At 39.9% G+C, this 22,623-nt stretch overlaps 1 protein-coding gene across 1 annotated transcript in view; it reads left to right on the top strand.

Moving 5' to 3' along the window:
• The window catches only part of LOC141576740 (uncharacterized), a 32,540-nt gene extending 10,124 nt beyond the window's left edge, over window positions 1-22,416 (top strand). The window contains exons 2-6 of the mRNA XM_074360150.1: window positions 5,550-6,381; window positions 7,350-7,501; window positions 8,189-8,299; window positions 8,657-8,830; window positions 9,588-22,416. Of these exons, the coding sequence (XP_074216251.1) occupies window positions 5,550-6,335 (786 nt within the window). The 3' untranslated portion in view covers window positions 6,336-6,381; window positions 7,350-7,501; window positions 8,189-8,299; window positions 8,657-8,830; window positions 9,588-22,416. The remainder of the gene's footprint in view (window positions 1-5,549; window positions 6,382-7,349; window positions 7,502-8,188; window positions 8,300-8,656; window positions 8,831-9,587) is intronic.
• Window positions 22,417-22,623: the final 207 nt, after the last annotated feature.

The following is a 22,623-nucleotide window of genomic DNA, read 5'->3' as shown; positions in this document are numbered from 1 at the left end:
TGTTTATCTATTTTATAGATAATAGTTGATTTGCTCTTCATTTTTGAAGGTTATTTTTGCAGAATACAGAATTCTGAGTGGGCAGTTCTCTCAACACTTGAAAAATATGTAACTTCCTTTTGGGCTCCCTGATTTCTGATGAGAAATTTGCTGGAGGCATTCAGAATTTTTTCTTTGGTCTTTAGTTTTTAGGTGTTTAACTATAATATGTCAGAGTGGATTTCTTTGGGTTAAGATCCTGTTTGGAATTTGTTCAGTCTTAAATATTTAGTTTTGTTTATTTATTTATATTTATTTATTTATTCATTCATTCATTCATTCATGACAAATTTGGCAAAATTTTAGCCATTATTTCTTTGAATACTTTTCCAGCCCTACTGCTTTATCCTCTCTGGGACTCAGAATGCATAAATGTCATATTCATTGATATTGCGCCCATCTGTCCCTGAGGCCCTGTTCATTTTTCAGTCTATTTTCTCTTTGTTTTTCAGTTTGGGTAATTTCTATTGTCGTGTCTTCAAGTTCAGTGATTCATCTGTTCTTTTCTGCTGTTGAGTCCATGTATTGAGATTTTTATTTCAGGTATTAGGTTATTTGGTTCTAAATTTCCATGTGGCCTTTTACCTTTGCTGTGATTTTGTGTTTCTTTGCTGACTTTTTTGTTTGTTTGTTTGTCTTTCATTTGTTTCAGGTGTGTTTGTAGTTGCTCACTGAAGCATTCTGTGATGGCTTTTAAAGTCTTGTTTGGTAACTGTTACCTGTGTCATGCCAGTGTTCTTATCTATTGATTATCTTTTCTCCTTTCACTTGAGATGTTCCTGGTTCTTGCTATGTTGAGAGAATTTTTGTTATTCAGTGCTGGACATTTTGGGTATTATATTATGAGGTTCCAGATCTTATTTAAATATTATGTTTTAGTAAGTCATTTCTGTTAATGCTCCAGCAGGGAGAAGGGGATAATGCCAGTTAGGATTTGAAGCTCAGATTTTAATCTTGGCCTTTGCTGACACTCATCTGGGGAGGGGCTCCATGTTACTGCTGATTGTGGACCAGAGTTCGGGCTTCCCCCCAAGGCCTCTGCAGGTACCTTCTTTCTGGGATGGCAAGGGGTGCCCTACTGTCATTGGTGGAATTCCTGATGTTCCACTGGGCCTCCTGTCATAACCCAAACATGGAGGCAGTGAGGGGGATGGAGGTCCTCGTTCCGCATGTGGTGTCTACATTGCAGGTGGGGGCTTGTCTTCCTGTAATATTTGGCTGGAGTCAGGCAGTAACTGTGTAAATTTTCTGTGTTTCCACTGTCCCTTCATCTCCTTTGGCTGGAGAGAGCAGGTTTTCTGGGGACACTTTTTATTTGCTCCCATTGGCGTTTCTGGGTTGTTGGCTTCCCTGGCACCTAGTGTGGGATGCATGAGACAAAAAGAAAACTCAGGAAGTCACCACTGTGTAGTTCCTCAGGTCCTGATCCCTGGCCAGTCTGCCACATTCTCTTCAACTCTCAGCATGTTTTTGTTTCTTTCAAATATAAAGCCTAGGGAGTCTAGCCATGCTTAGTGGGAAGAGCAGGGAAAAGTATGTTTATCCATCTTTCCAGAAGCAGAAGTCCAAATTTAATTAACTTTGAATGGGTAATACATTCATGTGACATACAAGTTGAGTGATATAAAAAGAAGTTACAGTGAAATTAACTTTCTCCCACCCACTTCCCCTCTTAGATGGCAACAGTGCTTCTGGTTACTGTGTTTCCTTCTGAGGTAACTTTACAGATACCAGCAGACATACACAGATGCGTTGTTACCCAGGTGGTGGCATACTGCATACACTGTATCCTGTTTTTTTTCTCATAACACTGCAATTTAGTGAACCTTCTGGATTCATACAAGAAGAACTTCTTTATCATTTTTCATGGCCTCATGCTGTTCCAGTGCATGGAGATGCCATGTGTATGTAACCACTTGCACTGTTTAGGTGTTGGTCCTGTTACCTGATATATTTATTTTCCCTTCCATCTTAGTGTCTTCTGCACATTTCTTGTGTTTTCTGTGTACACCTGAGTCAGGGTCCTGTGTAAGCTGAAGTGTGTTGGAGACAGGTGCTGGTGACTGAAGTCTTCATTTTATGATAAGTAATATGTATACTCCATAAGTATTTGGAGATACTCATTACAGCTGCTTTCCTAGACTTGGTTCTCCATCATGTTCACAAGGGCTCTTTGGTCCACAGCTTGCTTTTCATAGGTGTCAACAAAAGATTTTGGGTATAAGCTCTATATACCCTTATTCACTTTCATGGGTTTAGGTGCTTCCACATAACAGTTAACAGAATGTATGCACTTTGTTGTTGTTATTTCTAAGGGGCATGAAAACACAGGTCTACTATGATTTGGGGTCAGAGTACTTGTATCTACCTTTTGGGAAAGATGAGATTGATTTTGTTATCATTTAAATTTTTGAGCATGGTAGTTTCATTCTCACTAAATTAGCACTTTTTCTTTAGGGTGGTGATTTTTTTCTTTTGAGTAGAAATATTGCCCTCAAATTCTTGGTGAACTTGAGTAAAGTCATGAATTGAAGAACCTTTTTGCCTTTGTCTCTTGATAGTCTTTCATGTTCTCTTGGCAGTTTAATGCTAAATCCATGCATAATTAAGTTTGATCTTGCACAGAGGATGGAGTCTGGAACTTGCACTGATAGACTGGAACTTGCACTGACAGACTGTGTGAGGATTTTTTTTTAATTTCAATTTTTTAATTTGATATTTCCAAATATATAAAACATCAAGATTCTTACACCAGTTATCTCAAATGAGACCATACAAAGCAATTTTAAAGTGTATACAACAATCATTCCCCCCTTCAGTTTTGCTACTTTATACAACTATGGGATAGACAGAAAATTGAATGGCATGTGCCTAGTTGAAAAATTTCACCTGTTTACAAAAAAAAAAAAAAAGAAATTAAGAAAACTCAAAATCAAACATGTAGGATACTTGCTACTTTGTGTCTGCAAGTCAATTTACAACCTCTTTTTATTTAATTTAGTAGGCACTTGGGACTGAAAATTTTAGCTGCCCAGTTTTATCCAACTACCCAACAGAAAGCAGCACAAATGAAAGTCCCAACACTCTGTAAACTTTGAGGGACTGAGAGAGTAGACACTATTTTTTATCTGTAGTAGATTCAATTGTTGAGCCTGCAAATGTAGGCTTTTTTCTCTTAACAGAAATAAATATCCTCAGGGCCTTTCCTCTAGCTTCAGTGGGCTGAGTTCAAGAATAGTGAAGAACCCCTCATGTGAAATTTAAAGTGTGACAACTCTGAAGTATTCTGATGCATTATACAAAATTTTGCTAGTTGCATAGACCAAAGACAGATGTTTTGCTAAATGGCACTGAAGAAAATCCTGACCCAAGTGGCACTACTTGGTCCAAATGTTACTGACCAAAGAAAATGATACAACAATATTTATAGGCTCACCTTTAAGAAATGGTTGACATTAATACTGTACATATTTTACACATCAAATACATAGTCCAAGAGTTTATAAAAGAAATTCATGCATTATTACCTGTAAGAATATCAATGTACAACATACCCAGGCCCCCCAGTAATTGTGACATTTCAGGTGGACACAGTGTTATGTACAAATACAATCAATTTATCTTCTGTGTTAAGTATATAATTTAAAGAAACTTCAGAGATTACTGAGGAAAAACTTAGTTCACTGAAGATTGATAACAAGTGTCAATCTGTGGGATTTTTAAGTATTTCCTTAAAAAAAAAAAAACACCCAGAAAACATAACCTCTGTACAAAGAAAAATATAAAAATTCTGGAAGATCATGTCTGATCACACTACATAATTTAGAATGAAATGTCAGTGGTTTAAAGTTTTTCTGTCTTATTCCTTTGGCAGCCTTAATTTGTGAACTAATACTCGTATTTAGCTCAGCTGCTTTTATGGCACAAGAGCCCAGTTTCAAAATGGTGGCACTGATTTTCCTTATAACAGCACTATTTTCAGCAGCAATTATATTTTTAAAGGTTAACAATTTGTACAACAAATGTCTAACGATGCTTCTTCCTACTTTATACTCAACAGTTATGATCTTTACAAAAAGCTAATATCTACATAGAGAACCACCTTTTACTTGCCCCATCTCATCTCTGACTTGGTTGAGGAAGTACAGGCATTTCAGATTAGGTATTTATGTGTTTTAGATAGGATTCTTGGATTTATGTGAATATAAAAATAAGACAAAATAATTCTTAGGTACATTCCAGTGTCCCAGTAATTAGTTACATGATAAATAGTACCTACCTGCTGACCACCTATAAAAGATGAGACATTCCGAGGCACCCTAAAAACCTAGGTCTGTAACAGGTGAACAAGAAGGCCATTTTACTCAATTCTGATGCAGTCACCACTGACTGCTATTTAAGGTGTTTACTGGTAACCAGCAAGTTTAACTGAAGAGATGTCACTAAATTCAAACTGAAAATATATATTTAAAAGCAGCAATTTACATTGAGGGAAATATGGTTCTTGTGTGTTCTGTGTAAAGAGAGATTATGAATAAAGGGAATTGGCAACTGAGCACCCTAATTCAATTCCATGAATACAGGTTCCATGATAAGATATCTACTACATGCATTTTGCTTACAGTAACTGCCTAAAACTCACCAGCTCTATAGAGTTAAACTCTGTATTAAAGGACTATTGAGTTACAGGGGAATTGGCCATATCAAGTAGCTAGTGACATAGTACCAGTTGTGAAAATTGAGATAAATGAGTTGACAAATGGATTCATTGAATATGTTAATATTGTGAATGAGAAGACAATTCACCAGGATAATATACCCACAAGTATGTTGATCTGACAAAAACCACAGACTGACATCAAATGGATAAAAAAATACTGGGGAAAAAGTGAAAATGCCAACCAAAATAACAAGGTGGGTGGGCTGGGTGGGAGAGCACATTTAAGGCATCTAAAAAAAAAAAAAATTCCACATGGCTTTGGCTTATTAAAATATTTTACACTATCTTTTTTCTTTTTAAAGAAGATTTGAAAGCACCTAAAAATCAAGCAGATTGTTAAAAAAATCCCGCATGGCAAATTCAGTTTGTAAGCGTCATTCAGATATTTGTCAAGGAAAATAAAGAAGCCTCTGCCCATGAGATTTCACATGGTGGAAGAGGTCCTTCCAACCCTGTCTATCTTATGCTGGATGGCAGCCCAGAGGTTCTCTGTGCAGCAGCTACAAACAAGGTGTTACTTTCTGGAAGGGAAGGGACTGTGGAATTTCCACTGGTTGGCGAGCAACCCAGCTTTAATTTTTCCAGATACTCTGCATGTACAGGCTTATGACACTGGAGAAATTGATGGCATCCTTTACTTTTAACCACTCTGTCTTCCTTCCTGTATTAACAGGATCTTCCCAGTCTTCTAATATTTCAGTGACAGTAAGGACATAGACATATGTCCTGTGCTTTCTGTCTTGGTTCTCATATATGCCCAGGAGTCTGCCTGACTTTCCTTTGACTCCAGCCTCTTGGTAAGCCTCCCTCACGGCAGCACTGGCAGGCTCCTCCTGGGGCTCCAGTCCTCCTCCTGGGCCAGTCCACTGGTCAGGGACCGAAGCCTGCCCACCTGCAGCACCTCGTCCTCCTGCTCGCTCCGGAAGGACAGGGACGCCGCCCGCTTCTTGAAGCCCTCGCTGTCCTAGGTCCGCGGCCTAGGGGGGCTTGGACCTCATCGCAGAGGCGGGCTCTCGCTGCCGCGGCCCCTGCGGAGGCCGCCACCCCGCCGGGGCGCGGGGGCGAGGGCGAGTCGTGGCGCAGGGCGGCGCGAACGGTCAGTCCCGGAGCCCGCCGCCCGCTCGCTCCGGTTCCCGCAGCTGCTGCCGCCGCCCAGGGCGGAGCGGGGCGCGAGGTGAGGGGAGACGGCTGCAGGGGCTCCCGCCGGCCCTGCAGCAGCGCCTCGGCTGCGCGAGGCGTTTGGGGTCGGCTGCGGGCCGTCCCGCCAGGGCCCTCTGACGTGCTGCGTATGCACAGGTGGCTGCGCGGTGCCCGTCAGTGCGCCGCCCGTCAGTGCGCCGCCGGTGGCGGGGTCTGTGTTCGGGGACGGGTGTGTTTGTGGCTGCAGTTGCCGCAGTTCGTCCCGGCCCTCCAGACTTCCCCAGCCCCACTCTCGGCCTCGTGGTCCTGGCACGCCCGCTGCTTCTGCCCAGGATGCTTCCTCTGGGCTCAGCCCCCAGCACGTCCACGTCACGCCTGCTGCCTTAGTCCTGCAGAAATCCTGCGCTTTGGATTTGTGTCACCTTCTGTAAGTTGAAAGCTTCTGGACCAAGTGCGGCAGTGAGATGGAGTCAGAAGAGGAGGTGAGCAAAGTGATTTCTGTCCTGTACCTCTTTTTTTTTCCTACCTTTTCAAGCTATTATTTCAAGTTGCCTTTCTGAGGGCAAGGGTTAAAATTCACTCCCTTAGCTTTGCTGTTATTCTTCATTTCTAATAAATTGGGAACTACAAATACTCTACTTTTAAAAATTGTTGTATATGTTTACTCATTTGTTTTGGAATAAATTTGATGAAGATGAGTTTATGGGAAAGCAAAGTGTGACCAGGGGTTAGGAATTTAAGTGGAAAATTGAATCTTCATGAAGCTTTCCACATTTCATTAGATGTTAAATTCTACAGTGAAGTTTCATATGATTATTAACTATAAGAATATTCCTAAATATCATGGTTAAACTGTTATTAAAATAATATATCATAAAGCCATTAATATTTTTACATAATACAGTTGTTTGATTATTGAATTTTTCTCGTCAGATATTAGTCAGCAACCTCAGTTTTTTCTTTTAGTGATTTTGTAACAAGAATAAAAATATATTTTAAATCTGTGTGACACAGTTTTTTTAAAATGACTTGAGAGTGTATGAGCATTTATCAGTTTATTTTCTTCTTTCACATTATATTTTTAATTTTGTGTCCTTCTACATTGTATTCTAAAATTTGGAACCGATTGATATGTGCTTTTCACTTCACTATCATGAGGGATGTTTTTTCAGATGAAACTGAAAAATTTAGTAATTCATCTTTTGTCAGTATTAAAAGCAGACCAGCTAGGCTCCTTTGTGCCACACTAAAAATAATACCAGAACATAAGAAAGGTTTCTGTATTACTTTATGTGCTCTGTGATAGCATCTTTTCTGTGAACACTCTCAACTCCAATGAGACCCTGACATTGAAAATTTACTTGTACATACACAGGGGTTATATTATGCTTCCTTGACCCTTGAAATGAGTATGGATGCTGACAGAAATCTTTGCGTTGTTCTCCCTAAGGTATTGCCATCAGAGAGTCAGCAAAAGTGGTTGACCAAGCCCAAAGTTGGGTGCTGAGGGGAGTTGATGACCTGGACTTTTTCATAAGGGATGAAGCCATAGATAAACCCACGTATGCCACAAAGTTAAACTCCCCAACGGGATTTGCTTCTGTAAGTGTATCATCAAGAACAGAGAGTAGGATGAATCATGCAAAATGGTAGATTTCATAGCAATTGTACTTGTGAGCTGTGTATTTTATTCTTGTGTTGGAAAAGAGGTTTTGTTGTTGTTGGTTTTGAATGGGGTATTTTTCAATATTGAAGTATAGTTGATTTACAGTGTTGTGTTAGTTGAACAAGGTATTTTTCATGTGGGGAATCAAGTGAATTTAAGAAACCCCAGAATGCAGGATTGACTCTGGGAATGCTGGGCTTCATGTGAGAGCAAGATCTGCTTCTGTGGAAAATTGCAGGTTGACTCACTGACCTGTCCGATGTAGAAGAGCTGTAGACTGATTAATTAAAAAGAAGCACTAAAATTGTTTAACTAGGTATTTGTTCTAAAAACCTCCAAACTCCAAATGGAATGGTATGGCGGATTAGCTGTACTTTTGCATCTATTACTTCACTGTTAAGATGATACTTTGTACTTAGAGATGTGAAGTAGAATATAAATGATAATATAACTTAATATTTCTGGTAAAGTGCCTGTTATTTCTTTACATAAATTAACATTCACCCAGTGCAAAGGACCTGTTTTCTCTAATAACTCAGTCTCTTCTGGGCCAGTGTTTTTAAAACTGTTGCTCTTACTGACATGGACTGAAGCTTGACATAGTTTGATTTCTCTTGCTTTAGTGGCCAATAAGACATGGAATAATTGAAGACTGGGATCTAATGGAGAGGTTCATGGAACAAGTTATTTTTAATTTTCCCTGAGCTGAACCTGAGGGCCATCACTTTTTGATGGTGAGTAACTGGGACTGAGAGAAGAGCCCTGTGGATTCTGGGTTGCTTAGATTTTAAACCCAGAATATTCTTCCCTGGGGAGTTTTTAATTCCCACTAAAGCTCTTTGTATGAGTTGGAGTGCTTTTTGGGCAAATAACAGAAGGCTCAAACAAAATGTCCAAAACCAAAGAGGGCTTATTATCCCACAAAACAGGATGCCAGTGTCAGGCCACTCAGGACTGGTTACTTGAGCAGCTCAGAGATGGAGGTGAGAACCCAGCCTAATTCACCTGTTTGGCCTCTTGTGCTGCTTCCCCTCAAGCCCCAGGGTGGCTGCCCAAGTTCCTGTGCTGACTCTTGGTCTATTTACTTTCAGAGTTTTAGAATTAAGACTCTCTTCCTCAGAAACCTTCCTAGCAGATTTGCCCTGTCTGTCCATGCCCAGTGTGGGCCCTAGAGGGGAACAAAATTACTTTGTTACATTTTGATGAGTCAAGATTCTCTCCTGTTGCTGGTGAGGGGACCACATCTTATCACCTGGCCCCAAGAGGTAAGTACCTAAACCGGCCTCCAGCAGCAAGGAATGAGGAGGGAGGAATGGGTTTTGGTAGGAAACCACCTGTGTAGTTAGGTGTCCTCCTGAAATAACTGGATGGCTCTGACCTTTGCTTCTTACAGCAGAGGGAGCTGAGTCAAGGTGCTGTTTTGCCAAGGTTAAATCTCACTCTAACACTGAGCTGAGTTATGGGCCCTGATATTGTGGATGTAATTGATCATGTTCAGATGAAATAAAACAATACAGAGAAATGAAGAGAAGTGTCTCTTGATTGTGGAGCCTGTTTTCATTGTTTTATGTTCTTTTTAAGTTAAAATTAATTACATGTATAAAACACTTACTTTAAGGAGAGCAATTGCATGTAACATAAGCTGCACATTAAAACCTACATAATTTAGCTTTGCATTTTTTCCATGCTAGTGCATTGTCAAATGGCCCCTGATCCAATTATATAACTCTTTCTAATGTTAAATATGGAATATTCTTTAGAATTATCTGGCTTAAAATATGTTAAGTACAAGGCTGTTATGGTAGTTAGTGGAATCTATATAATTTGTGTCTATTAAATCAAGTCCTTGAAAGTGCTCTAAGCTTTTTCCTGGCTGTATCTTCACAACTAGGAATTGTCACCTCCAAGTACTGTGTTTTACAGGCCACTGTGTATTTTCTCTCCTGTGTATCTATGATGGTTTATGTAAAATACATGGAGCCAGGAAACTGACAGTATGTCTGAATGGCTTTGTCTTTACAGCCAAAACAAATTACGGACTCCCACCTGCAATGCTTGGCATGTTCCCTTCTCTCGTACGTCACATAACTACCTGTTGATAGGACTCCAGGCATGGGCCTGGGGCCCAGCTTCCTCTCCCTGCCTGCCCCATCCCGCTCTGCTCAGAGGGAGTCTGAGTCTTAGGCCCGTGGAGCAAATGCAATCACCAGGACACAGCCCACAGGAAATTTTTCCTACCAGGAATTTTTCTGCTCTAGCTGGCATATACACCGCAGTACAATAAAAACAATTGCTGGGAACGAACTGGAGGTGTTTGGTATGAATATGGAAAAGCTTAAGTCCTTTGCCAAAAATGAGTATCTGAAGTGAATGTTCAAAAATAATTGTTTATTACATTAAACATAAGAAAATATTGTGTTACATTTATTGTACTTTGAAGTTAGCAGGTGTGTTTGCTGCATGATGTGACAGAGGAAGTTATGAGAAGGGTGGTTTTATCTCAGGCTTATGTCCTTCCTCATCAGTTAATGGGATAATTGAAGGGGAGTGAAGCAGGTACAGGGATTTGTGGCCATGTCCAGAAATTCATTGAAGACATTTACTGAACCACTACATCAGCTAATGGCTTCTTGGTGTAAAAGAGTCTAAAAGTTTTAAATTAAAGTTCCCTCAGTAGCCTATGAAATTGTCCCTTCTGACTGCCATGACAGACATCTGCACATCCATGGTGGGAATGAGCTCAGTAGGGCTCATGTTTTTCAAGGAGTTTCAGAGACTCAACTCATGTTGGTCACGTGGACTAAACAGATAGCAAATGGGAACCACACTCTTTTCTCTAATACTGAATTGCCCAGAGTTCAAGACAGAATCATATATTCTAAAGAACTGCAGTGCTCTTGAAGGGAAATTGAATTGTAACTGTAGAGGAGATTTGCAAACCTTTTTGAATATGAATCAGGGGAGAAAAAGCAAGCAGCAGTGCTGCCCAAGGATGCTGGGAACCAGGAGCTCTGCCATCCACCTGAGAGCAGGAAAGATGTGTGTCCCAGCTCAGGGATGGAGGATCATCCTTCCTTCATCCTTTTGTTCCAATCAAGTCCTCAGTAGCCTGTGTGCTGCCCACCCACATTGGCAAGGGCAGGTCTCCTTACTCAGTCTGCTGCATGCTAAGCTCTTCCAGAGACACCCTCTCAGACACACCCCAGAAAGAATGGTTTACCAGCTCTCGGGGTACCCCTTAGCCCAGTCAAGCTGACACATAATAATCACCATGACATGTGGCTTGTCCTGGCTTACTGCAGTAACTCCCTTCCTGGTTCATGAGGGTGGCTCAGACCTGCTCTGTCCTGTACACTAGCACTGGCCGGTGTGGAGCTGGACATCCTTGGCGCTGCTGAGTCTGTTACTGCTGGCCCGTGTTCTTCCCATTTTCAGTATATTGTCATCTCCACTCCTACTTGCCCTTCCTTGAGGATTTATGTTTTTAAAAATGTTTCTTTACTGCAGTTATGGAGAGGTTTGGGACTGGAGCAATATTAGTTGCATGTGTTCAGCTTGCTTTCTTTATCCAGAAATATGGATTGATTTTTATAGTACTGACTAATTATTCATTTTTGAATTAATACTTGATGATATTTTACCATTATTATGAATAAAATGCTTATGTAACTTGCATTCATGTGAAGTTTTAATCATATACTTCAGTATTTAAAAAATAAGAAAAACTTGATATCTCCAATTTAGATCTCGTTATATATAAATAATGGTTTTGAAAGGTTTTATTTAAATTAGTCCTCTAAAGGAACAATTACTGGTGGTAAACATAGGAGAAAAGGAGGATTGAGGAAAACATAGATTTATGATTATGGTTCTGAGAACCCAGAAGAATGTGTCTTTAATAATGCTGAATTTGATTCAGGAGCCAGGAGAACCTAATTTTATTGTAAACATTCTCTTAATGGAAGTGTATAGATTTTAATGTTAGTTCTTCACAGATGGTGAATTGTTTGGCAGCAAGTACTAAAGTGTAAAAATCAGTGATTTAAGCAAGTTAAAGGTTTTATTTTTCTTAAACTCATTTGTAGCAGGGAGGGCAGTGCTGGTATGTCAGGTTTCTGGTGTCATTAGGGATCTGTGTTCTCTAGTATATTTAGCATATGGCTTCCATTCTAAGATTGCCTTAGATCACAAGTTAGCTGCTGCAGCTCCAGTCATCACCTCCATATTCCAGGAAAGAAGGAGTTAAGAGCAGAAGTGGGTCTACTACATGAGTCTACCTTCAAACTTGTAAGGAGCTTTCCCAGAAGACACATCCAACAACTTTTGCTTCTTATTGGCCAGAACTTACTTAGCCATCCCTGTACACCAGGAAGTCTGGGAAATGCTGTTTTCTGGGCCTGTGATTGATCAGTGGTCTGTCATTAAGGCAGAAGGCAGAATAGATACTGGGTAGGGAAATTGCAGTGCCTGCCACAATGATGTGACTACAGGTATGAAGACAGTGGCAGATCAAGAATTCAGCTGTCTTCACAACTGTGGTTGGATATGGAAAGTGTTTTCCACGTTACAGAGCCAACAGGCTAGGGAAAAGCCACACCAGGATGTGCTGTGGCTTCTGCCCTGGGGTGAAGCCTTTCTTCTGTTAGCTTCTCTGCCTGTGGACTAATAAACCAGGAAATTGTATTGGGAGTTTCTGTGGCCTTCGCACACGGGCTGTAACTCAGGGTTTCACAACACTTGTAATGAATTTTTTTTTTCTTATTATAGAACTATAAGTGCGATTTAGAAAATTTGGAAGATTCTTGTGGGGCTTTTCACACTCCTATCCCATTATCATAAATATTAACATTCAGTATAGCTATACTTAATCTTTTCACTCATGTTTTTATATGATTTTGCATTCAATATTGTGTCCTCCATCCCTCTCCCCCATTTTCTTGCACGGTTTTCATAATCCTCGCTTTAATGGTCATGCAACCATGTATCCAGTGGTTGTTTCCTGTCTGTTTAGCAGCCCCACTATTTTTAGATGTTTACTTTTGTTTCCAGTTTCTTGGTTTTGTAAGACATAACATAAATTAATATTTGCACATTTTTTTCTATATTTAGAGCATTTTTATATTAAGAATATAAAAATTATATATATATATAATTTGGAGGTCCAGATGTGTTAATAATTTTGAATCTCTGGTATACCATTTCACACTGAAATCTTCAATGTACAAGAAGCCACATTATTTGAACTCTTAGGATTGATTAATATCATTTTTGATTATTTGACTTTTTAATTTGCAGTTTGAATACCTTTGATCTTAAACAGTTTTTCATGTACTTATTAGTTGTATTTTCTCCTTTGTGAATTGCCTATTCATGTCCTGGGTTTTGTACATATCAGTGTTTTATTGCTTTTATTGTTGCTATGATTTCTTTGAACTTTATTCTACTTAAATTTTTCTTTTGTGATAAAATGCATATACCATAAAAATTATCATTTTAACCATTTCTGAATGTACAGTTTGGTGAGTTGCGTACATTGACATTGTTGTGCAACCATCACCACCATCCATCTCAGGAACTTCTTCATCTTCCAAACTGAAACTCTGTCCACATTAAAGAATAACTCTCTTTCCCCCTCTCCCAGCCCTAGCCCCCACCATCCCCCCTCTGTCTCTATGACTGTAACTATTCTGGGTCCTCATATAAGTGGAATCATCCAGTATTAGTCCTTTCATGACTGGCTTATTTCACTTGGTATAAGGTCTTCAGGGTTCAGCCACATTGTAGCATGTGTCAGAATTTCCTTCCTTTTTTAGGGCTGAATAATATTCTGTTGTATGTATGGCCACAATCTGTTTATGGTGTGAACTCTTTCATATAACAGATACGAATTTTTTGTCATAAGCAGATACTTTTTCTCACTTGATTTTTTGTAGGTTATGTTTTTGAACATCTATAATTGTAAATTTTTATGTAAGTAAACCTACTTTCCTTTGATGTTTATATATATTTTTCATTCATCTGGGATTTATTTGGAACATCACTTGACACTGAAATTAAACCCAGGAAGAATCCAGAGCCAGGGTTAATCTACTTCTTGTTGGAATGCCTTCTATAGGCTCACATTTTTTTTTTTTTAAACCAGGCAGGAAGGAAACATTGCATGACTATGCTCTCACTTTGCATACCTTTCTAGCCTTCCTCTCTTCATCCTATTCCCCCCTCTAATCAGTTTAAATGTTATGTTTATAAAATTAACTTATTAAGGTGCTTGGATTCCTCTTCAAGGTAAGAGAAGACTCTAGGTCTCTGGAGTTAATACATTCAATTTCTTCTGGCCTGAGATATATTCTTGATATTACAGTTGATTGTTGATATATTCAGCACTTGCTAAAGGCCCAGCCCTCTCCCCACCAAGCATTTGCATGAATTAACTCACTTATTTAATCCCACAGACAATTGTGGGGTAGGTAGTTATTAGGCCTGTTTTTCAGGTTGATAGGAGGTGCCATAAGGAGATATATTGTAACCTAAATATTGGAATCCACAGCTATTCTTCGTGTGCTTTAAATGAAAGAAAACTAAAAAAAAAAAATCTGATATAGTAATCACTAACACAGTGCTAAATGTGTACTGGGAACATTAAGGTATTAACTAATTTGATCTCAGCCCCTTGAGGTAGGCACATTAAAATAAGTAATGTGTTGTTGAATAACGTTTAGATCACTTACTTACAATCTGCTTTTGATGACTTTATTATTTCTTGTCTATGTCTTAAGATTGCTTTCTCTCTCCCATTCAGGGAGTGTATTGATTCTAATCAGAGTAATTAAAACTTACTTGGGGCATGATGTTTGAGCTTTGTATCAGACAGGAGTATAAACTAAAGCCCCCAGCTAGTTGATAGCCAGATTTGATTATTTGCTTGAAGAGTTAGCATACACACAGCACAGAATTCAAAAGGTGCAGTAGGATTTCCAGTGCAAGAGTGTCTCCTTCCCACTTCTGTGTTGCCTTCCAGATCCCCTTCCTGGAGGAAACCAACTTTACTGGTGCTTAACCAGCAATAATTATGTGCAGGCACATGGATTATACATAAACTTACTTCATAAAATGGTAACAAAATTGACATACTATGGTACATTTTGATTTTTACTTTAAAAATTTTAGAAATTATAATTTGAAATATATGAAATTTACCCACTAAACACAGTTTTAAATATATCATTTGGTAACGTTACCTACATTGATATTGTGGTGTAACAGAACTCTAGAACTTTTCCATGTTGCAAGATCAAAACTTTGTGCCCATAAACAGCTCCTCATTTCTCTCCCTCATACACCTTGCTTTTTAAAAAAATGTTGTAGATACAGAAGTATATTTAAGAATATGTATGTATGGAGAGGCCTATTTTCATGTAGCAAATTTATAGTAGATATTGTTTCATATCTGCAGACACACTGCCCATCCTTTTTAATTGCTGCAAAGTGTTACATTTTATGGATGTGACCTAATCTGTGTAATCAGTTCCTTGTTATGTGCAGTTATGTTGTTTCTGATCTTGGAAGCTGTGACAACTGTGCACCTCTCTGAGGCACCTTGTTTTAGATGTCCCTTGGCTTGACAATGGAATTTGATTTTGTCTCATAGTCTTTGTTCAGAGACTTTCTCTTCAGTAGGTGAGTTTCTCACTGGTACATGCTGATGATTTTAGTGATAATAATGCACTTTCACTGAGTACGTTCCCCATGCCAGGTGCTGCCATGAGCACTTCGTTTAGACTCCTGTGAAGTCAGTGCTAATTATGCATGGAGAGAGGAAATCACTTTCCAAACTTGGTAAAATCGAAGGTGGGTTGTAGCTGGGCTGATTGGAGTTGGAGCTCTCCCGTTGCCCGTGCTGAAATGGCCTGGGTTGTGTGGCAGGTTTGTGTGGTCACAGCTACTTTTCTGGTGCTGTGCTTTCTGGTTTTAGTGTGTTTTATTTATGTATGGATATTTTAAAACTCAGGCTTGGCTTTCTCTTTGGTTTCTATTGGGTGCATATTCGTTCTGATAATTGGTAAAATATATTTTAACATAACTGTACTTTTGTGTAAGATATTTACCTGTATTTGTTTAGGGATGATTACTTCCTACTGTGCTTAGTGACCACGTTGGTACATGGCCACATTTCTTACCTCCTCCTCCTTTCTTCTATCACCTGCTTTTGATTGTTTATGTTAGTGTACTTACTCTGATATTTATGTTTGTGACTTTATGTTTACTGGTGTCTCTGCTGCTCTACCAAGAAAACAATATCTTTTGATTCCATGACACAAGGGCATCAGTGTCTTTATATTTTCCTCCTTTCCATCTGTGCCTGTCAACTTGATACTACTCCTGTTGTTTTAATTTATAGTATTTACATTCTGTTCTATAGATACACATTCTCCCAGAAAAGAAAAGCATTTATCCCTACATCTTAAATGGACTACTTGCTCACTGTAAGTCTTTGACTGTACTTTATGCATTCTTATTATTTGGCTAAAGCTTATTGTCTGATGGTTAATTCATGAAGGGTTCATAGAAACCAAATTCTCTCAAGTTGTTGTATGTTTAAAGATATTTTGTTTTTGCAACAGACTTGATTGGCAGTGTGGCCAGATATAGAATTCTGGGGTCATATTTTCCTGCCAGAAAAGCCTGTAAATGTGGCCCTGTGTGTCCCAGTGTCCTGCATGCAGCTGTGCCAATGGCCAAGACAGGCTGCCCTTTTCCTGCTTTAAGAGTATGTTGCTCTGCTGAATAAACCTAACAAAACACCATAGGCTTAGTGGCTTCAACAACAGACAGTAGTTTTCTCACAGCTCTGGGGGCTTTAGGTCTGAGATCAAGGTGCCATCATGGTTGGTTTATGGTGAGATCTCTCTTCCTTGCTTGTAGATGGCCTCCTTCTCACCAGGTCCTTGTGTGGCTCTTCCTCTGTGTGTGAGTGAGAGAGAGCTCCCTGATCCCTCTGCCTAATCCTGCAGAGATGTTAGTGCTGTCCTGTGACCTCACTGATCCTGGATTACCACTCTAGGGGCTTCATCTCCAAACACAGTCACCTGAGGGTTGCAGCTTCAGCATAAGAGTTTTGGGACACACAGCTCAGTATATAACAAAGGGTAATGTGGATTTTTATTTATTTATTTTTTTGCCAAAAGGCCTAGATTTTTTTTCCTTTCTTTGTTTTTTTTTTTTTCTCCTTTTCTCTCTCTTTTTTTCCCTAGCTTAAATATGTGATGTAAATCCATATTTATTAACATGGAAAAATGTTCAACATATTGCTGAATGACAAAAAGGAGGTTTATTTATTTTTATCTTTATGTAATCCTGTTAATTTCCTCCTATTAGATAATAGTTATTATTTTAAATAGACATTTCAAAAAACTCGGATATCTATGTCATGATTTTCATCTGCTTTTTTTTTATATTTTTCTGGGTACATGCTTTTTATCTGCCATTTGTTTTTTCCTATTTTCTCTCTCCCCTCTCTTTTTCTATGAGTGTTTTTATTTGATGTTTGGCTAGTCTTTTTGTGTTATTTCTTCATCTTTGAGGGGAGATCTTTCTGAACTGGCTGTGTGTCGGGTTTAGGCTGGGTGGTGGGCAGTGTCTGGCTGAAGCAGCTTCTGTCCCAGGCTTGTCTTTCTCACAGCAGATGGTGGAGGTGTAACTTCTCACCTTGCCGCCTGTGCTCTGAGGTGAGCGACCTGGGGAGCGAGGCTCCTGCAGCTGTGCTGCTCAGACTGCTCTGACTCCAAGCAAGGGCTCTCTGCTTTTGCTCTTCTCTGGAGAACTGGATATTGCCTGGTATCTGAAGTCACTGGTGTTCTCTTTCCATGTCCTCACTCATCTGGTCTCAGTGGGACTGTTATTGCCCTTGGCAGCTCAGTGTACGTCTCTTCAGATTCACGGTGTTTGGGTGTTCTGGTATCCGAGGTGGAGTTTCCTTTTCTGTAGCTTGTTTTTGTTTTGGGGTGGATTAGTAAGAGCAGAAGTGTTTAGAGAGGCTTTGCTCTCTCAAAGATTTTAAACCTCACAGCCAAAATGTGTTTAATCAATCACTCTGGGTGTACTCTGTCTGTCAAATTAAGGAGTTGTACAGCATCTTAATGAACATGCTTTTAGATTAACTTATTGCCATTCTCATGTAATTACATGAAATTTGGGTGAACACTAAATATAGTGGATATTTCCTTACAGACAGAACCTCCTCTGAATACACCAGAAAATAGAGAATATCTTGCAGAAATTATGTTCAAATTATTTAATGTACCAGGACTCTACATTGCAGTTCAGGTAAGGACAAGTGACTTTCATGATTCCCAAGTGACCTTAGATGTCTAATGTGGAAGAAATGGTGATTCTAGAGGCCTCTGTAAGATTGTGTGGTGTGGTTTCCTTTCCCATGCACTCAAGTGCACATGAACACATCCCATTCAGGTCCGAGCTCAAACACTGTACAGAGCAATTTCTGTGATTTATGTTTTTACTGCTGGTGTAGAGTTTGTCCAGCTTTTGTCTGTTTACGTTCATTAAAATCTAAGGTAACCTCAGGAAGACAAGATCAAAATGTAGGTGTGGTTCTTTGGCTTTTTTTACTTCTGATCATAAAAAAGAAAATATACTATAGAATCTGTTAAAACAAAACAAAATGAAACAAAATAAATGTCTTTCAAGGGTTTCCCTTTGTGGATCTGAGCTCCTGTGGTTCCATGAGTTTGCAGAACTTCCCCTGAAGCTGCTTGTTCTTCGTGGGGTGTTTTGTTGTTTTTAGGTGTAATGTATCTGCCTCTATATAAGGGAATTGACTGAAATTTGGGGGAATAAATGATAAAATTGTTTTCCAAAATGCTTCCTGCATATTCTATTCCCTTGTAGGAAAAAAGAGGAGGAGTTGCATAGATGATTAACTTGGAAGATTCCACATGCTGTGTCCTCTGTGTGGTGATTCTCAGTAGACAGTGATGTCTTAAAGGCTGTGAAAATGCCTACATTAGAAAACTCTGTTTATTCCACCACTTCCAAATTTAACCAGAAATATTCCCCCACCCCTAAGCTGTTTCTGTTCCATGGACTAGGAGACACTTCAGGAAACACTGGCCCAGTGGTTCTCAAAGTGATCTATGCAGCAAGGTCTCCTCAAAAGTGTTTTTTCCAAAATACATATTCTCAGAATTTATATCAGACCACGGGTTTCCAGCCTCAAAATTTTTGATCGGGCAGTCCTCAGGGGAGTGGAGGTTACTGAGCTGTGTGTTGTGGGATGTCTAGCAGCATCTCTGGTCTTGACCCACCAGGGGAAGCACCACCACCAGCCTCCCCTCCCTCAAGTGTGACAGCGAGAAATGGCACCAGATATTGCCAGGTGCTCCTTGCGGGCAAAATTGCACCTGGTTGAGAACCACTATCCTGGTTCTGCCAGATGAGAATTTCTGGGTGCCAGGCCCAGTATTTTTTCTTTCTAAAGTCCCCACAAGTAGTCTTATTGCAATCCATCTCTGGACCCACACTGGGAACCAGTGGATTAGAAATTAAAACCTCCTGATTCCACAATAAAATTCCTTTCTCTCTGGCTTTTCTTTGAAAAGCTTTGATTTATCTTACTGAGAAGTTGACTCCTCCAGATTAAGTGCACAGAATTTACATGTTAGTTGTCCACTTTGGAATTTGGATTTGGGAGGAAGATGGAAGGTAGGGAAGGGAAAGGTCATTCAGACTCAGTAAGAAAGAAAGGGCTTATTGCTCCAACCTAAAGATAGGCTTGTGGAACACTTGAGAAAGTCCCCATGCTGATGGTCTCCGTGGTATTTGTGAAGGCAGTGCTGGCCTTAGCTGTGTACTGGACATCATGACAAGTTGGTGAACACACAATAACAGGAATCATCATTGACAGAAGGGATGGGGTCACTCACGCTATCCCAATGTTCAGCAGGGCAGCGAGTTCTGCTCTGTCTGTGGGCCTAACCTGATTTGAGGTGAAGGAAGCAGTGAAAGAAAAAACACCCTTCTGTTAATTAAAACACCACTTTTGAAGTCATACCTGTACTTAGCAAAGGTAACAAGAGCCTTTAAACACAGTTGTGTGAGAAAGTGGAAGATGCCTAGTGTCTGTGGCACTGGCAGTTGGAAATTTGCAGTAGCAGATTTGTGCAGTCTGGTGTCAGCAGTCGTCTGATGTCCCTGGGCTCTGCTTGGCCCCGGTGTCACTTTGCCAGGAGGGTTTTCCTGGCTTTCATTCTGAACTGTAATCTGGATATCAGTGGGTGCGGCACATGAACATTTGGAGGATGATTTTGTGTTCTGTGACAATCCTCTGGAGAGGATTTGTTTCTTGCTTTTTAAAAATTTTTTAAGAGCCAAGAAGGAGAGATTGTTCACCTTGACTTGCGGGATGCTCTGCAATGTAACTTTTTGGTTTTAATTTTCAAAATATAACAGAAGTGATTTCTAATTCAGGCTTCAAGAGACTGTATATATGTATATATACACACATATATATTTGGTAAAATGGACTAGTTAAATGAATTATTTAAAGTTTTTTTTTTAATTAATTGAAGCTATCTGGAGGGGGTTACATTGGGAATTCAGACCTGCCTTTCCTCCTCCACGTCCCTTCTTGGAGGCAACCCATGATACTAATGTTTGTTATTTTGTGTATTACAAGTACCTTTTGTGAAAATATAGGTTTGTGTGTGTATGTGCTAAGCTCCTTTTAAAAATGCAATAAATGAATCACTATGCTATACACTGGAAACTAACAGAATTTTGTAAATCAACTAAGACAAATTTAAAAAATGCAAACTAGTTTTTTTTTAAAAAAAAACAATTCATTTATTTCATTTAAAAAATAGTCACTGTTTTATTTCAGGACGTTGCAGAGATGATGTACTAATATGCTGGTGCTTTAATACCTCAAAGTTCAGAAATCACTGCAGGGGGAGGCTGATGTTTCTACAGTCAGGAGGAAAAAGCCAAATCTTTCCCCTCTGTCATTGCACCCTGCCAGTGTCCCCTTTGCCCGGGGGTGAGGAGAGGCAGGAGGCCTGCAGAGCATGCTCTGTGCTCGCAGCCCCTTCATCCAGTCTCGGAACACTGCCCCCTCCTGGGTGTGAGGTGTTTAGGTGCCACTTGCTGTGTGGTCCTGCCTGGCTCCTCTCTGAGGTCACGTCCTCAGAGGTCAGTGCAGGCCAAGGTCAGGGCCTGTGCCTGTGGGTCTGCTTCCTGGCCTCCCCTGTGCATCTGAAACAAGTTTCACACTACGTGCAGGCCCACAGAGAAAGTTGTTGTTCAAATTTTTCTCTGTTTCTTAATGCAGTTTTTTCCCCCTATTTATAAAAATTACATTTACTGTACAAAATTTAGGTAAAATGGAGAAATGTAAAGAAGAAAATAGAATGACCCACAAAACTGCCCAGAGGACTGTGCCACACTTTTTTTGGTATAGTCTACTGAGCTCTTTTTCTTAGACACACGATACACATTTTAAGCACAGTTGGGATACCCTCCATCTGATTTTATGTTCTAAATGTACAATGTGCTCCTGAGGTTGTATTTTGCATATTGACTTATCCCTGATGTATCTTTATGGTTAAATACTCTGTGGAAAGATATTTAGTAACTACCTGACAGCCCATCATGTGGGTGTAGCACAACTCACTTACTTGTTTTCCTACCATTGGCTGTGGGTTGTTTTAATATATTTAATCTGTGATGAAGCTGATACTCAACATGGGTTGAATTAATTTTAGAAAATGTTATATGTAATGTATTGAGTATAGAAATTGTGAATAGTTTCTGTTTGCGAGAGCTACTGTTCTTATGATTTTTTTAATTTTAATAATGTGTACATATCTTTTATCTTGATCTTAAATATTTTACAATTGGCTTGGGCTCCTGAGAAAGTCTACACACTCTTTCACTTCTAGAAGTTGGGCACCTCAGAAGACATAAGAGGAATTCAGTCACCTGTTCTTGCAACTTCAGTGGTAACTGTGCTTCTACACATTGGAACTGATTCATCTGTCAGATGGATGAGGATTTGCTCCAGCCTTCTGTCTCCATGAGTGTGTGACAAGCAGCCAGTGCCATCAGGGAGCTCAGAGTGCCTCCTCTACCTGGTGCAGGTGGGGACATTGTCCACTCTGCACAGCTACTCCCACCAGCATGAGCTGGACCTTCCCAGCCTGTGGCCTGCATGTTCAGTGGCACCCCAGGGGGCTGGTGAGGACCTGGGACCACACAGCAGCTCCTGGCCCTCTCCTGCTGGTGATGGCTGACAGCCTGGTCACTGGTCCGGGAGGGCAGCTGGGTGAGCGGATCCAAACTCCCCCCAGCATGGATCTCACATAGCATAGGGTTGAGGGGAACCTGCCAGACTGTTCCTTCCTACCAAGTTCAGCTCTTACTAGAGTGAGCAGATCGGTTATTGAGTCTTTAATGCATGCCTAAACCATGCTGTGTAATTGACCCGCTGCCTGTCACTGGGTCTCTTCTGTGCACCCACTCACCGCATATGATGGGTGAAGGTGCCAAGGCTGAAACATATGTGTTAACAGATGTGGCCATGGTTACTCTGCCCACAGATGTGGAACCAGGATCTGAGTCCTGGTTGTCACACTCTAAGTCCTGCATGCTAACCAGGTGGTTGACTTTTAAATGCAAGCCAATTTGTAGTTGGTTTAAAAATTAATAGTTAAACAGCAAAAAAAAAAGTGACAATGAATATATATATGTTCATGTATAACTGAAAAATTGTGCTCTACACTGGAATTTGACAAAACATTGTAAAATGCCTATAACTCAATAAAAATGTTTATAAAATTAATAGTTAAAACGTTTTCCTTTTTGTTAGAGGAACAATAAAATGACCCATTGTTCGGACAGACAGCAGCATTTTGGAAATTAACTGCTTTCTGTGGTTTTCTCTTCACATTCCTAATGGAAAGGCCACTTTGTTTGCTTACAGAGCATCTCAGGTTCTCCTAATGGAATTGCATGCATGGTCATTTTATTCCCCCTCCCCCAGTCCTGA

The sequence above is a fragment of the Camelus bactrianus genome, unplaced genomic scaffold (assembly GCF_048773025.1).
Source record: "Camelus bactrianus isolate YW-2024 breed Bactrian camel unplaced genomic scaffold, ASM4877302v1 HiC_scaffold_28, whole genome shotgun sequence".
Taxonomy (NCBI): Eukaryota; Metazoa; Chordata; class Mammalia; order Artiodactyla; family Camelidae; genus Camelus; species Camelus bactrianus.
Note: the sequence above shows the minus strand (reverse complement) of the source record. Positions and strands in the feature narration are given on the sequence as shown.